This window comes from Tyto alba, unplaced genomic scaffold (genome assembly GCF_018691265.1).
Source record: "Tyto alba isolate M040663 unplaced genomic scaffold, T.alba_DEE_v4.0 Super-Scaffold_16, whole genome shotgun sequence".
NCBI classification, from domain to species: domain Eukaryota; kingdom Metazoa; phylum Chordata; class Aves; order Strigiformes; family Tytonidae; genus Tyto; species Tyto alba.
The window spans coordinates 4,944,994-4,960,779 of record NW_024881278.1 but is presented as its reverse complement, the minus strand read 5'-3'; the positions used below and the strand labels follow the sequence as shown (position 1 = coordinate 4,960,779).

At 38.0% G+C, this 15,786-nt stretch overlaps 1 protein-coding gene across 4 annotated transcripts in view; it reads right to left on the bottom strand.

Annotated features, from left to right (window-relative positions):
• Nucleotides 1-4,948: 4,948 nt before the first annotated feature.
• XPO1 (exportin 1) overlaps nucleotides 4,949-15,786 on the bottom strand; it is a 40,367-nt gene continuing 29,529 nt past the window's right edge. For all 4 annotated transcript variants that reach the window (XM_042789498.1, XM_042789500.1, XM_042789497.1 and 1 more), the window contains exons 15-26: nucleotides 15,186-15,367; nucleotides 14,098-14,254; nucleotides 13,813-13,976; nucleotides 12,866-13,000; nucleotides 11,771-11,954; nucleotides 10,201-10,307; nucleotides 9,596-9,790; nucleotides 8,511-8,679; nucleotides 7,186-7,320; nucleotides 6,910-7,069; nucleotides 6,735-6,831; nucleotides 4,949-5,999 (exon numbers count right to left, since the gene is read on the bottom strand). In XM_042789498.1, coding sequence (XP_042645432.1) covers nucleotides 5,853-5,999; nucleotides 6,735-6,831; nucleotides 6,910-7,069; nucleotides 7,186-7,320; nucleotides 8,511-8,679; nucleotides 9,596-9,790; nucleotides 10,201-10,307; nucleotides 11,771-11,954; nucleotides 12,866-13,000; nucleotides 13,813-13,976; nucleotides 14,098-14,254; nucleotides 15,186-15,367 — 1,832 coding nt within the window. In that variant the 3' untranslated portion in view covers nucleotides 4,949-5,852. The remainder of the gene's footprint in view (nucleotides 6,000-6,734; nucleotides 6,832-6,909; nucleotides 7,070-7,185; nucleotides 7,321-8,510; nucleotides 8,680-9,595; nucleotides 9,791-10,200; nucleotides 10,308-11,770; nucleotides 11,955-12,865; nucleotides 13,001-13,812; nucleotides 13,977-14,097; nucleotides 14,255-15,185; nucleotides 15,368-15,786) is intronic.

The following is a 15,786-nucleotide window of genomic DNA, read 5'->3' as shown; positions in this document are numbered from 1 at the left end:
CCATCCTTGCAAAGTTGTTTGATCCCCAGGAGACCTGCTTTCCTTCCCTTGACTGCAATGCTCCTAATCTGGAAATATTTGGTTTGGTAGACTGCCAGCACAGCTCTTCTCGAAGAGTAACTTAGATAAACGCAAGACCTGAGCAAAACTAAAATCTTTAAGTCAAATTTAGGACTACAGGGAGTTTGAGAACATACATACTTGGCAGAGTTAATGTCCCACTGTAACCCAACACTGAACTAATACTATAGTCCTGTTTTTCTGTAAAGATGGAGTTAACCATTCACCAAAAGGAAAAAGCAGAACAAAACACACCAAAGAAACCACAAACCAAAAACCCTGAGGTGGATTAAGGGTTAGAAAGACTGGCCGCTGTCCCTGTTTCTTTGGGACACTTCAGCCTCTCCTAGTCTGCGCCTCATACTTTGTATTTTTAAGCCTTCATTCTCTATATGAGAATATATACTTGGTCATTTGACCTCAGAATAGTAATTGTGGAATGTGAAAGACTTAACTGAAGTGTTTATTATTTTTTCATTAGTCATGGTGACTACTGTAACCAGAGCTTTGATGTGACATGACTGAATTGTCTTCTGTTTGCACTTGCTGTTGCTCTCTGCTGTGGGTTCCCATTCCTGTAGCATCTATAGCCAAATAGATTCCACATTTACTGCTCTGCTGCCACGATTTACAACGAAAGGTAAACTAGCAGTGATTTCAGCAGATAGGAGCTATGACAGCTAGAAATAAAATAATTAATTTCTGCTATACAGAGGATAGTATCAGAAAGGTGAATTCCAGCCAGTCCAGTTGTATCTATGACCTCTAGTCTTGAATGATCCTGGAAATGGTTGGAATCTATTGCCTAGAAAATCCTCAATTTCACTAAAAGAAACAAGTCTCTGCCTGCAAAATGTAACGTCACCAATGAAACTTGGCTGAAGCACAACAGAATAAGTTTACACACTTTTAAGTTTCAGCATTTGACTTTCATTGCTCTATAAGCATTTTAAACTTATTATTATAAGGTTCATGTCTAAACTAGACTTTGATATCACAGCACCCTGTGAAGACATACTCAATTTGTTTGGCTTACCCCAATTATTAGAGAATCCACTCAAAGTAATTTATAACCCTACTGGGCCAAAAACACGTTGTGTAAGAATAGATAACGCTCACTGCATCGCCAAGCTGCGTTAAACATTTTGCTCTCCAAAATCAGCTGTCTAACTGGCTGCTCAGCATTTTAGTAGGAAAATAGTCTGCATTCTAATAAACATTATTACCAGCGGTTGGGTGTGGCAAGAATCAGACTGTACAGCCAGGTAAACAGGACAAGCTCCACTTGAGAGTGGTTTCAGACTGCATCTTAGAGCCTGTTTCTTGGGTTGCAATCTTGGTTACTAATTCAGCTCGAGTTACTTTGAGAGAGTTCACAGGCTAATTGCAGAGATTTGAGAAATTCATAAAACCAGTTATGAAGGTTGATGCAAAAATGGTCAAATCGGATCTAATGCTAAAAAAATACCACTAGAGAAAAATGGTCATTACTGCCTGGTTATCAGTACGCGTGTTAAAATAACCAGCAGTGGTAAGAAGTGGGCTGCAGTCGGTTCTTGCAGCACACATACACACTTAACCTTGTTACGTAGTCACATCAGAGGAAACCCATTTTAACTCCATCCTCCAACCTGAATTGACCCATTCTTCCTGACAGTCTTTGCTGAAATTACAGAATCCATGAAAGCCCACCAGACTTCTCAAGACTCAGAAAAAACTGTCAGTATTTAAAGAGTTGAGATTTAAAAGGTGTTCACAATAAAAAACACCAGGCCCCTTGACATATTGATGGAGGACTTGGCAGAGATCACCCAGTGTACTGCCTGGGGAAAAAGCACTAACTCGAAAGGGGCAAATAAGTGAAAACGTGTCTGGTTTTCCTATTTGAGTTCTGCTGTTCTTGTCCATATTCTACCTTCCAAAACATTCCTCAACACCATCTTTTCTCAGCGCTCCATTTTTCTCATACCCACTTACAGCACAAGCAAGCACTTACAGGTGGTGAGAAACACCTGTACAAAAGGCCAACGGCAGCACACAGGGCAGGTATGTCTATATGGAACTGGTGATTTCATGTGCTTTAAGTAATTACAGTGTACTGTATATGAAATCTTACCTGAAAAACAAATCCCTCAACTGGAATGGCTAAGCCTTTTCCCAAGGGAACACTGCTGGCTGTAATCAGCCTTGGGCAATGAAGCAAGGATCTCCTAAATCTGAGAGACTAAAAAGAAATTCAAGAAATCAAGCACAGAGGTGCATTCAAGAGGTATGTTCTTATTTTTTGGTACCAAAATGTTTTTTTAAAAACTTATCTCCAACATTCCAGTTTTGCTCCTTAACATTTGGAGACAAACCTGTGAAGTGGGGAGAAAGGGAAAAAGCCTAGACTTATCTTCCAGCTAACAGAAACAACATCCCAGAAGTCTTAGATCAGAAATAATCATTTATCCAATGATAAATGGGACTATGGGACAGACTGGCCACTAATCACAATACAGCACTGATGCGAGTTCCTCACTTGAGTCAACCTCTCTACGTTATTTTCAGCATCTTTTCCTCATTTTTATTTTTTTTTTCCCCTTCCACTAAGAAACCCACAGCCTACTGCTTTTTCCAGCACTAAGAACTGCAAGAAGTAACTCCTAAAGCTTCTTTGAGAGATGAGCATTTCTAAAGTTTTATTGCATAAATATTAGCTTTATTGGAAAATAGTTCACTTAACCAATCAGATTAACACACACCAAATTATTCTAGTAAAAAAAAAAAACAAAACAAAAAACAACAAAGCAAACCAAAAACTAACCTAAAATGCTTTGGAAAATAATCTGCTTCAGTTACAGTAGCAAACACGTGGCAGCCTAAAACAAGTACTTGGGGGTGTCTTCATCAGCTAACAGGCAATCAATTCATGTAAACACAGAAAACACCCTGTAATGTTTGTGTTTATGAATGTACCTGTGGTACATGGAATTGGGTTTTTAAAAAAAAAAATCTGTATAGAAATATGCACAAAACATTGGTTTACATATAATTACAAGTTACTTAATGTTTATATGATGGTTCATGCTTTTTATCCGTATCTTTTAATTTACAGAGTGTGCATTAGAACTAGAACTTTCTTAGGTGTACATTGTAATTTTTTTTTTCCACATTCAGGATAACTGCAGTAGAAATATGCACACACACACACACACACAAGTCAAATGGTATCCAGAACTCTGCATAAGCTGCATTTTCATAGCATCTGCAGAGATCACTGAAAGGCACCGATTTGTAAGATAACAAGTCAAGACCACAGTTAAGTTTGTAGATCTAAAAGGGAAGCAAAAGCCAAGATTAAAATTTTGTAACTAGATAATCCAAAAGGTATCAAAATAATGAAACAACTCTTAACTTTAAAAATGCATTTCAGATTCATTGAGCGTTTAGGTCAGGTTTAATTCCTCAGTAAACAGCCAGACCACAAGCCTCAGACCAACTTGAATCTTCTATACGAAAAGAAGGTGCATGCATAAAAGCATACATGCATTTTTTGTTCAGAACTATCTTCAAAGCACAGTTAATGCCACTGCATGTCAGAACCAATTCAGTATTTAGTTCTGTGACTCATGGGATAATGATTATTCTGATGTTACACTATCGGTGGTATTTATTTCCATTTTAATAAGATTTTCTCACTTCTCTGCACAGCTTTTGATAATCTGCAGCTACAGAATGTTGCAACTCAGCTTGGTCACAAGCCATTTAATGTCCATTCTCGATGTGTCCTTCAACTGTACTTCAAGTATTTTACTTTAAACTGACTATTAAAGATGATAAAAACGGAATGGAAAGCTACACATCAACAGGACAGGAAGACATGAAAAAGCTTAAATTCATGAGCTTTAAGGAGAGAAAGGAAGGAGTTTTGTAACCATCAGAATAATTAACAATTTCGTTAGGTTGCATTTGAAGTCCTAGCCGTAAAAGGTTTGCGGAACCTTCTCTCCTAAGATTTAGCAACTGCCAGCTCCCAACATTTACACTCCCCAACAATCTTCATGCAGGAGTGGCTACAATTTTTTTTAGGGCCAGCTAAGGAAGACAAACAGAGGGATGTTCACAAGCAGAAAGGGCCCAATACTTAAGACTGGAAACATTCTGGTCACAGCTAAATTCTACATGAATGCTGCTAACTCATGCACTTCTACTTCAAAAGGAACATACGGCACTAAGTTAACTACAGTATCCAAACTGACATAAAACACCTCCAACAAGCATCTAACCTTGTTTTACAGCTCTGCACCACTGGGTATACTTCGCATCATAGTAACAACCTCAAGATTAGAGACCAAATAGATGGAAAGAAAAACTTTGGGAGAGCTTAACACCAACTGAGAAAACGGAGGCAAGACATTACAAAACTGGGGAAGCCAAGACTACACAATCTTAGTGTTCATACTGCTTCTTGTATCCGTAGTTCATAAATCTGTGAAAACTGTTTAACTACAAAATTTTAGGTAGAAAAATAACTGTAGATCATATCTACACGCGTTATTAACATGTACTAGTATCAATTGTTTAGTCACGATACAGTGCAATACCTCTTTGAAATAAATTGCAGAGTCCATAGAGAGAGCAAGCAAGAACACCTTATTCCTGGCATTTTACAGCAACATTGTATGGAATATTTATTCATGGAGGTAAGTCACAACAGCTACTGTATTTCCAAATGGAACCCAACTTATTTCATGTTAACTTCAAGCACAGCCAAAGTCCTTGAGATGAGGCAAGCCAGAAGCAACAGTTATCTAGACCTCAAGGAACTTCTCCTATGCCTTCAGGATACAAATCTTAAATACGATCACAGCATTTTCATCCAATAAAAGAATAAGCCAAAGAAAAATAAATGTAAACCAAGTTTATTTTGCTTTTAAGTAGTGTTCTTTAAGCACTACAGCATGGTAAACAATGTAAATTAGTATAAGTCATCTCAAAAGCCAGGTTTTCTTTTTTTTTATTTTATGAGTTGTTAAAAAGATGCAGCCTATTCTAACAGGATAAATATTTTAACCATTTCACTTCGAGTTAATGAAGGCTCACAAATGAGCAACACTCCTCATTGAGGAAAACAAAAAGCTGTTGTCGACAAAGCGACAGCACACACACAAAAACAAAAGAACTGTGTAAAAATAACTAACTGTACTGTGTTCCCATACTCTTTAGAAGTTGCTTTACAATGGGATGATATGCACATGATCTTGCTGCAAACTTGCCATACAACTTGCAAATACATGTAGCCTAGCCTTACCACTCAGTCCAAAAAGCTGCTAACTCATCAAAACAAACGCAGCACTATAATCCTCTGCTTAACAATTAATTCAGTCTGGTTTACTCATTACCTTTTCTCCTAGACTGCAGGACAGACTAGAAAGAAAATGATCCCGAATTAAAAATCGATACTCTTACAGGAAATTGTATTATTTTGCAATATAGTCTTTTACAAGTTATGTTTTGCCTATTTTCCCCCTTAGCCACAAAATGGGCATGAAGTAATTACTTTGAAAATGCCTTAATTTTCAACTTCATGCAAATCTAAATAAAGATGACCAAACAAAAGCTTAAACAATGGAAGGATATTTCACAGAAAATTTCTTATACAAAAAACACATAAGAAAAAGGGCCACTAGGTGACATTTTAATTTACAAATTGGCATCATTTTGGTCAACAAATATCCAAGTGCTGTTTTCTTCTATCACAACAAAGTAGCTGTACAGAAAGAAAACTGCAAAACTTGTTTTATTTTTTTTTAATCGCACATCTCCTCAGGAATTTCATGTGGATTAAGGATGCCAGGTACAGACATCTGAAGTTTATGCTTCTCCTCTTGAGCTTGCCGAAGGGCTGTTTCTCTTTCCTCCAAGAATAAGTCCGATGTGTCTTCACCTGCAAATTCCTGTGTAATTCACATAAAATCATTAGTTTCTTGTCAAATGCTGTAGGCAGAGTAATAAGCTTCCAAAATTCAGAATTATACAGAAAACATCTTCCCTTCACATTCCCTGCCAGACTATTTGCTTGTTTCGCCTTCTGTTCCTGAGGTCAGAATTAATATAAAAGAATGCAACTTACTTAAAAATTTTCATTGTGTGTTACAGGGCGGGATGCTACAATAAACCAGTGTTTGCAGCGTATCACCATTAAAGCAGTAGCATTACAATTTTGGAATACATGACGAATACAGTCTGAAAACTAATTTACAAACTCTTCCTACAATCTTTCTCAATTCTAGCATCTTTAGAAAAATACAAGTGTAGCACTACTCTAGCAAGTTTCAAACCAAGTCTCAATCTCAACCAAAACTGAAACAAAAGCTGGTTAAAAATCAACTTGCTTCATTTCCCAGTAGAGGAAGTGTTGCAGCCACCTTAAATGCATGAACTGTATGCACAGTGTGAAGCACCCAAGCCACGACACCTAACCCCAATTTATAAAATTAAATCACACTGAAACTGGTTATCTGATACACCATTCAGAGTCATGCAAGCCATTTGACAGAGTTATCACTACATTTTAAACAGCTGCAAAATAACTTCTATCTTCTAAACACTGAACACTGTCCACATACTTTCCAACAGTATCCTGCTGAACAATCATTTTTAGTTTCTTGAAAAAAGCACAGCAAACGTACCTTGATTTGGACCAGGAAATCCCTTAGGTGTTCCTTGAAGGCAGGAATATCCTGGTTTAAACTGAAGAGTCCTGTTACGAACAGCTTAACCTGGGCACTAACAGCAAACACATCAGTTAGTATTTCTAGACATAAGAACCCACTTAAAAGTATTAAATAATCACAGCAGACTTACTCTTGCAGGTGAGGAAATGCAGATTTGAGAAGATTAGCAACATACTCCTGAATAAACATTTGGTTGTTCACTGGATTTCCAGGGTTTAATGGAGTACTTATTTTTCCCTCTTCTACCAAGTTGAACATGTATGCCAGGATTGATGCATGCATTGTCAAACCTGAACAGATCAAAGTTGTACACATGCAGTTATTACTCAGAACGGGACGCGTAACATTATTTTGATGTTCAAAATAATTGTTTACAATCAACCAGCTCCCACGTGTGCATTCTTACCAGCAGTGTGTGAGGTGTCTGTTACCACTGAGAAAATGTGCTGAAGGATATCGCAGAAATACGTCTGATAGAAGCTCTGGGCAGCAGTCTCTTCTTGTGCAACATTCTGTAGTAGAGTATAAAGTATTTGAAGTCCTGGAAAATAAGCATTGAAAAAACCCTAATTTACCAACAGAACGATATCAGAACCTCTGTGCATATTTTTGCCTTTTCCAAAGCGGTACAAATATCCCAAGGAATTCTGACAGGCACAGCAAAGACAAGTATGAGATGTGCCAGGATTTTCTCGGGCATTTCCTCCGGTAGTCACTAGAGGGCTGTAGCCACGTTGACACGGCATGCCGATTTTACTGGGATTATTAGATGACAGAAGCGTGAAGAACCAATCACATCAATTCACTGGTACCAGCAAAAGCAAGAGATGCCCCCTAGCAAAAGGAGTGTTTGCTAATTTAAGAACAGAAAACATTTTCATTTTTAGAATTACATGAAAACTTGATTGCCTTAACTAAGTGAAATGCAACTCAAAGGTTCCTTTTATCCCCATCCCTTCCAAACACCAATACAAGGCAACTGCCTAAAAACTAAGCGGCTTCACAACAACCCTTTTATCCAGTAGATAGTGGACTAATCCCAAGATGTTAAACAACAATTATTTAATTTAAGATTTGTATCTAGCTTCTCCTTGTATCCTCAAGAACCCTCAATTCTGGAGGACTTCTTAGTTACTCAAATTTGTTCAGCGAGGCAATACACACAGCTGCTCAATGAAATTTCATGCTAAATTTTAACAGCTTGTTGTTGTCCAAAGGAATCATAATCTGCCACCCTAACAAGGTGCTTCCCTTTCCTTATGTCATGGGCTTGCTCCCAGACCGTGAGGAGTTCAGCTCCAAATCATTTACTTTTCTGCTGAACTTGTCAGCAGCTACTGAGCGGCCGTCTGAGGTACTAAGTCAAACACCGCAGGCAGCACAACAAAAGTAGAGCTGTAACACCAGTTTTAGCAGCAGTGAGCTGTTGCATCAGTTCAGCCATTTCAGGAAAGTGCCAACCCTCACATGGAAAAGCGAGCAGAAACCATAGTGGTACTCTCTAACAGCTGTGGGAGTGAAACAGCATCCAAGTGTTTCAGTCCATTTCTGTATACCTGGCTGACAAGTCAAAGCTGAGACAGAAGGATATTATTCTTGTGCAAACGCAGTACAGAATCGTGTTCCTGGAATACTGAGTTTGACTAAAGCAAAAGATGCAAGAAAACAACAATCTACCGAAAAAAAAATCTGATACTGAAAACTAAATCTGCATATTAACCACTTATTTACCTGTATCTGCAACATTTCTCATTGTATGCTTGAAAGCCCAAATAATAGAATCCAGAACAAGTTTGAACTGTGCAGGTGGAATGGCCAGGAACGCTGGGAAACAATGCGAATTTACAGCCTGAAGCAGTAAGAAGAAGTTTGTTCTATGTTCAGGATATTCTTCGAAGTCCTAGAAGAAAAAAGGGGGTGGGGGACAAAGAGTCAAGTTTCCTAAAGATCCATCGTAAGATCTTCTGTTAAAGTAGAGCGGAACAACAGCTGACATGGAACAGCATTTAAACCTCAGGTTTAAAATAACCTTAAATGCAAAGCAAAGGTTACATCTCTCTGGGAACTCTTCCCCCTGGTTTCCCCTACCAGAGCCTGGCAAGACCCCCTCCTGGAGTTACACACCACCGACAGGCAGAGCCACGCTTTGGCAGTACGCAGCCTCAGTCACAGTCCACAGACAGACAGATAGGTGGGCTCAACACTGGTTAAGCACCTATGTTGCTACAGGGGCACCATTTTTGGTTACGCCCTACTGAAAAGTAGCACTAATTCAGCTAGTAGTTCTCAAGTATTACGGAAATACATATTGCACATTATAGCATAACTGCATTAGTGAGGAAATACTCAAAAAGACTGATCAGTACTTATAATTCATACATTTAAAATATTTGTGAATTTTTGCAGTTAGACATTTGACTGAACTACACTTCTGCTTCCAGAAGCACGACATTCCAAGTCCTTGGAAAAGAAATTACTAATGATTTAAATGAGCTGCTAAACAGACAAATTTTTAAGGCAGTGAGATTAAGACATCTCGCTAGACAGCCAGACTTCAAAACAAGTCTGTTCGTTTGAGCAGGTTTCTTCAAGGGCCACAAAAGCAAAGGCATGAACCCCAACTTAATTTCCATAAGATGAAAGCTGTGTAATAACTACGTTCACTATACACTGCTTCCCTCCATTGCAAGAGAAGGGTACCACCTCTCACTTAGAGATGTACCAACAGCTAAGATTAGTACTCTTATAAAAGCCCTGCTTTTTTTTTGGCTTCAGTCACTAGGGAGATGCCTTATCCAAATTTTATATATAAATACCTTGTTGATCATATTTAATGTGCACTCAAAAACAGCATCGAATATCTGAGGTATTTCAGCAGTAATGTGTCCACCCAGCTTGTTTACAATGATAGCCATAGTACTAAGTACTTCAGGTTCTCTAGCGGCTGGAACGTTTCTCTGGTAGTCAATGAGAACTGCATCCAACAAGGGAGGAACAAAGTTTTCAGCTACCTAATGGAAAGAGTAAGCCACAGTTATAACAATGCAGTTACCTGACAAAGTCTCTAGCGTACAGTTTATAGCAAAGTTCCTTGTTTAGTTACAGGAGATACTTTGCCTAAGGAAGCTGAAATAGATTCTACTTCTATAAACTCCCCACCCGCTGCATCCATCCAGCAGGGCTTCCAACAGGGTTCTCTTAAACCTTGAGTCCGTGTAAGATTACTCGCAGCTAAAATTAACTGAAGTATCTCAAATGTAGCTCAGGCTTACCTCCGTACGATCATACTTTCTCCTTTCTATTTTACAGACCTCCTGAAGCAAGTTCCTGTAATCAACTGATTCGGTCAACAACAGAACAAAAACCAGAGTTCCTCCTAATTCTGACTTATGAGTTATTTCTTTAGAATCGATCTACTTACCATCTGAGGATCATTGGACCTGCTCACCCAGCCAGAAATTAGTTTCAAAGTTTCCCTTTTTACAGTCCTCATACTTCTAATCAAGGGCTGCTTTGTTACCATTTCACCTGCAAAGTTTTAAAGCTTCAGTTAATTGGGTAAGGTGTAACCAAGAGATACCGGTATTATGAAACAGAGAATGCTTTATTTTTATATCCATACTACAAAGACTATTTAAAGACTTCTTACGCATATTTTGCAAATAATCTACCTCCCCCTTCTAGCTCCAATAGTCCAAGTTGCCATTTAGCATTACAAAACTACTACTGACAGTACCCTGCTTGCAGAGCTAAAAAACAAAGCTACAACTTACTTTACAAGTAAGGGAAATCACACATACCCACTTAACTACACCGACTGCACTTTCATTACTCAAGTAATTTGGGGGAGGAAGAAAGAACAAGAGAAATTATCCTTCCAGTTGTCTGTGTGTGTAAAGTCCACGCTTAGCCTTAAGAAGCCTTATCACCCTTAGTTCAGTTTCTTACCCCCAAATCAATACAGTCTCATCAGTGAAACCTGATTAACTGCACAGCCATAAGCCCACTGCAGTAGATGCATGGGCAGACCCGTGAAGAGCTCAGCCAGAAAAAGCAAGGTAGGGTGGCTCATGCTGGCATCAGAGCCATCTCTGGCAAGATAGAGCCAGTTGTAAAAACACACTCTGAGGCAACTGCAATCGCAGTAGCTGCTGATCAAGTAGCACGTCAGGACAACGGTCCTAGCAACTGCTTCCTGAACTTCACTGCTGCTGACAAGGACAAATTCTGGCCATTAGAGCTGCAGAATCAAAAGGTAGTGATTTCTCAGCCAGTTTTATTCTGAATTCTGAGAAGCTACTTCAAGGTAAACCAGCTGCTCAGTTACCAATTTTCATTTAACATTCACATTTCCAAATACCATGGTCTACATCAGGAAGAAAACTGGTCATAACAGAATTCAACGACTCATTTAATCTTTCAATGAACTACTACAGAAGCATATTCTGCTGAGATACCACAGGCTCTAATTTATCTAGTAGAAACAGGTGAGATAATTGATAATTCCTTCTCAATGACTGCAGACCTGGTTTATCGTAACTTTCAGGCATCTTCACTACAGTTACATTATTGTAATAAAGCTACTTAGTAGCACAGTATCATACCAAAACCCTGCCAACATCTTTTGAAAAAAATTAATGCTATTTAAAGAAAGTCTTTTAATATTCAAAATCAGAGCAAGCAAAAAAAACACATGCTACAACTCTGTCTCAGCAAGATGCCTATTAATTCTAAGCAAGCATCTATGCTGTTTTCTATCTTGCCTGAACTTTCACATTCATAGGTGGTTTTCCTCCCTCTAAAATCAGGAGTTCTTTATTTGAATAAAAGATCTGGTTAGCAAAAACATCTAATCAAGCACTTTCAGTCATTCTCCACTTTCCCAAACAGCAAGATGAACACAATAAAAGCAGCCTAATTGGAATGTACTCTGAAACCTGACGACATACACAGCTAGCCCCCATTTTCAGGAAGAACGCAGAATTTCTTACCATTAGCCTGAATAGCTGCAGAAATATTTTCACTTAGGCACTTGTACACATTCAGCATATCTAAATAAATTCTTCCAAGCTGAATCACAAAGGGGTGGCCAACTGCTTTACACGCTCTTACATTGGTTTTCAGAATGCTACCAAGCTGCTTCACTGTTTCAGGATCCTTTAGAATATCAACGTTCTGTTAAAAAAAAATATGTCCATTTTGTTTAGTGAATAAAACTGCCCTTTAGCTTTCAAAACGGAAGCGTAAGTTTAAATAATTTATCTTACACAGTGCATTAAAGAACATGTCACTGAAATTTACAGACTTTACATATACTGCTGTTGACTTCGTGGCACTTGCCACTACCTCACAGAGTCAGGATAAAACTTCATGAGAAGAGCATAATTAAATCAGCTGAAGTATTTTTGCTGCAGTGATACAAGCACTGCTCTAGTTGAAGAATGAAAAAAAACTAGGGAGAGATTAAGAAGGTGAAAACAGACAGAAGTGGTCAAAGGACGGGCAGTGTATTCTTGTTTTAAGAGGGAATCCAGAGTAAGAAATGTAACGCAAGCTTGCTTAAGTGTCAGGTTCTTAATTAGATTAACTCCAAACGGATCGATCTCTTGTGCAGAGTAAGACTGTTGTTCTTTAACATGTAGACATAAAGTATTTTTTAAAGACTGAAAGAAACGGAAGATAAAAGTAAGAAATAAAGATGTACTTTAAAAGAATGATGGAAGAGAAAGGAAAAAGAGTGAACCGTATTTTTAGCATTTCAACTTTCCTGTTATTCAGAAAGGAAACCCGCTTCTTAGCCAGGCGAAAGGGAGCCTTGGAAAAAAGTACTGAAACACACTCTGTACAGTAACAGAAAATTGTCCTTTAAATCATATTAAAACCAGTATTTGTCACTGAAGTGTCCTCTCTCAAAACAACACTTTTACCGTCAAGTCAATCCCTGCTTTCACCATCATTTAATCAAGTCTGCCACAGCTATGTACACTTTGTGTCCTGCCATGTGAAAGATAAGCCCAGGGTAAGAGAAACGTTCAGAAGGTGTTCTTTACCTCAACACAGAATACGCTTAAAAATTAAGAGCTTACTTTGGTTGCCTGTTGAATTATGCTGTCCCACACTTGATTAGGTAGCAACATGTATTTTTCTATCAGATGCTCCTGCACAGTCTGGTCTGTCTGTGCCCCAATCATGTATCCTACTGCTTCATAGAATGTATGCACCTGATTGGAACAACAAGTCATCAAACGGCAAGGTTAAAAAGGAGTAAGGAAGATTTTACACAGTTCTGAACTAACAAATAGTGAAGGCTGAAAACGGGTTTCCCTGTCTAAATACCTTTTTCCCTGACTCTCGACTTCACAAGATCCTTTTCCACTCTTTCCTTACTTTCATTATGTACAAAACAAACCTCCATCCCCTTCCCTTCAAGGGCCACTATATACCTCCCAGAGTCTTTCTTCATTTTTTCATCATATCCTGAAGTGAGGAAACTCAGACATATGCCATTTAACTCTTACCTAAATATTACCAGACAAGTTTAAACTGTCGACTGGATTACATCACTCCTTTTAAGTACCTTTTCCAGATGCCCGATACACTCTGCCCAAAGTTTCAGTACATTATTGTGACACCTCAGGGTATGTCACATGTGCATACTACTCTCACTTCATGAGCTGTGCCCTTCCCAGGCACAGGCCCTTCTGGACTGTTCCCCGCCCCCTTCACAAATACAAAAGCTATAGGTATACTATTATGGTAAGACATTGCACTTTCCCAAAGCAGAACCGCAAATTTACATTCGGTGTCTTATTTCTTTGTTAAAACATTTCAGAAATCAAAATTCCAACTAAATGCACTTTAATTCTCCTTCTAAGCGATCGAAGATGTCAGTAACACAACCTGATACCATAACACTGTCACTAACAAAAAACTAAGGAATATAATTCATGCCTTGAAACCATTACCAGATTTCAATGCAAAGTAACTTTTGATTAGTCTTTAGGAATTATCCCCAATGCTGAAGTAAACATACCTGTTGTGGTTGAAGGTCACAGATGATGGTATTAATATTGTTCAAAATTTCATCAATAAATGGCATGACCTCTCCCACCTGAACCTGAACAAAATGTCGGCGGCATTTTTGTGCTATTTTTATGAAGGTATCACAAGCCATATCCTGGACACCATCATGGGTTTCTAAATCAAACAAAGTCAGTTAATGCTTTGTATTTCTCCTCCATACATGCTCATGTATGGGCATCTTTCTTTTTTCCTTTTTTAAAATTATTAAAAGAATAAGTGAAAAACAGGTAATTACCATGCATAAATTCAAACAGCTTGTTGACTACTGTCTTCAAAAACTTCCAGTGAGCTCTCAAAAAACGTGGGTATTGACCTACTATATACATTATATTTGATGCAATAATGGCTTTATTGTCTTTTCCTCGCTTTTGTTCACAGAGTCCCAGAAGATCCTACAACATAACATTTTTAGTTTTCTTTCCAAGTTTATCCAGTTCAATTAAAAGCACTACAAGACAAAGTATAAAATCCTGCAAGGGGCTATATTAAAAATAAAGTGGTTGCCATAATGAAGCTCAAAGTCCAAAGGGGGGAGGAAAAAAACAAGAAACAAAACCACCAAAACAAACCCACCTCTCAAAAAAAAACCCAAACAAACAAGTAAACAATCAAACAAGCAACAAAAAATACCGAAAAACACAACCTAGAACAAAACCCACAAGAAAACCGCAAACGGATCAAGGTTGGGGTGATGCAATTGTTAAAGTTAAAACCGAATCAGAAAAACTGTATGTTCAAGCATGGAATCATCATTTAAAACGTATCTACAGATTTCTGCAGGGTGGGCTTCAACAAGCTTCAACAGCATTTAGTACTGACAAAGCAGCTGGTATCAACAGATTGCACATCAAATAAACTAAATTTTCTGATTTTATATGACTTATGTCCACCACTTCTGTAAAAGTGTTCCATTTCTGCACTCTTTCCATACATATATTTACAAAAAAATTGTTTGATCATTGGGTAATTTGGAAAAAGGCAAAATAGCAGGATGCCAAGCTAATTAAAAATGTTGGTTATTTTGCCACTCTCTTTTCCCGTTAGCAATCCCTTTCCATCTCTTCTGCATCTTCCAAGAAAAACACTTATTCATAAACTGTATTTCAATTGAAATTTTCACCATGAAAAGGCTATTTGGATTAATGCATTGTTCATGGCTAAAGAATTCATCAGCCTTAAATTCAGGACATAACATTTCCCATTAATTTTTTCTTATCAACTTGCTTGCCGTACAAGGTATCTTACTATAGAGTATTTTTGTAAACTGTTTCTTGAGCATAAACTATGAAGTGTAACAAAACTATTAGTTTTGCACCGCGATACCTTAATTACTGTAACAAGGAATCTTTTTTCATCTTCTTCATGCATTGCGCCACTGATTGAGCCTATAGCCCAACACAGGGTATTCAAATTTTTCCACGACCATTCTGTTCCGTTCACTTGATTGTGAAGTTTTTCAGTCATAATTCGTTCTGTGTCTGCATAATCCAGATGTGTAAGATAAACTGAAAGACATCAACATTGAACAGGCACATTTTAAAGCTACCACGTGGACCAGAGCTCCATAGGCAAAGATAAAGTTGTTTTAGCAATTTGGTTGTCTTTTTCTTAAGTGACTGCAATGCTTCTTTCCAGAACTCATGACTGTGAGCTAAAAATTTAAACGTAAACTTCTTAAAACTGTATTTTTAAAATGGACGATAAGTTCTATTGAAAATCTATCTTTGTTCTAAGGAATCTCAGCATAACTCCACATACAAGCAATGTGGAAAAATCGAAATCAACAGATGTCTCCTGTACCAATCAAATCAGTAAAGTTGGCAAGCTGAAGTATTAACTGAAGTCATATGTACTGACAGTCTATAGGGAATATGGGATTGGCTACCTATGGGTGACATGATACAGCATGTAAAAAGTCAATTTT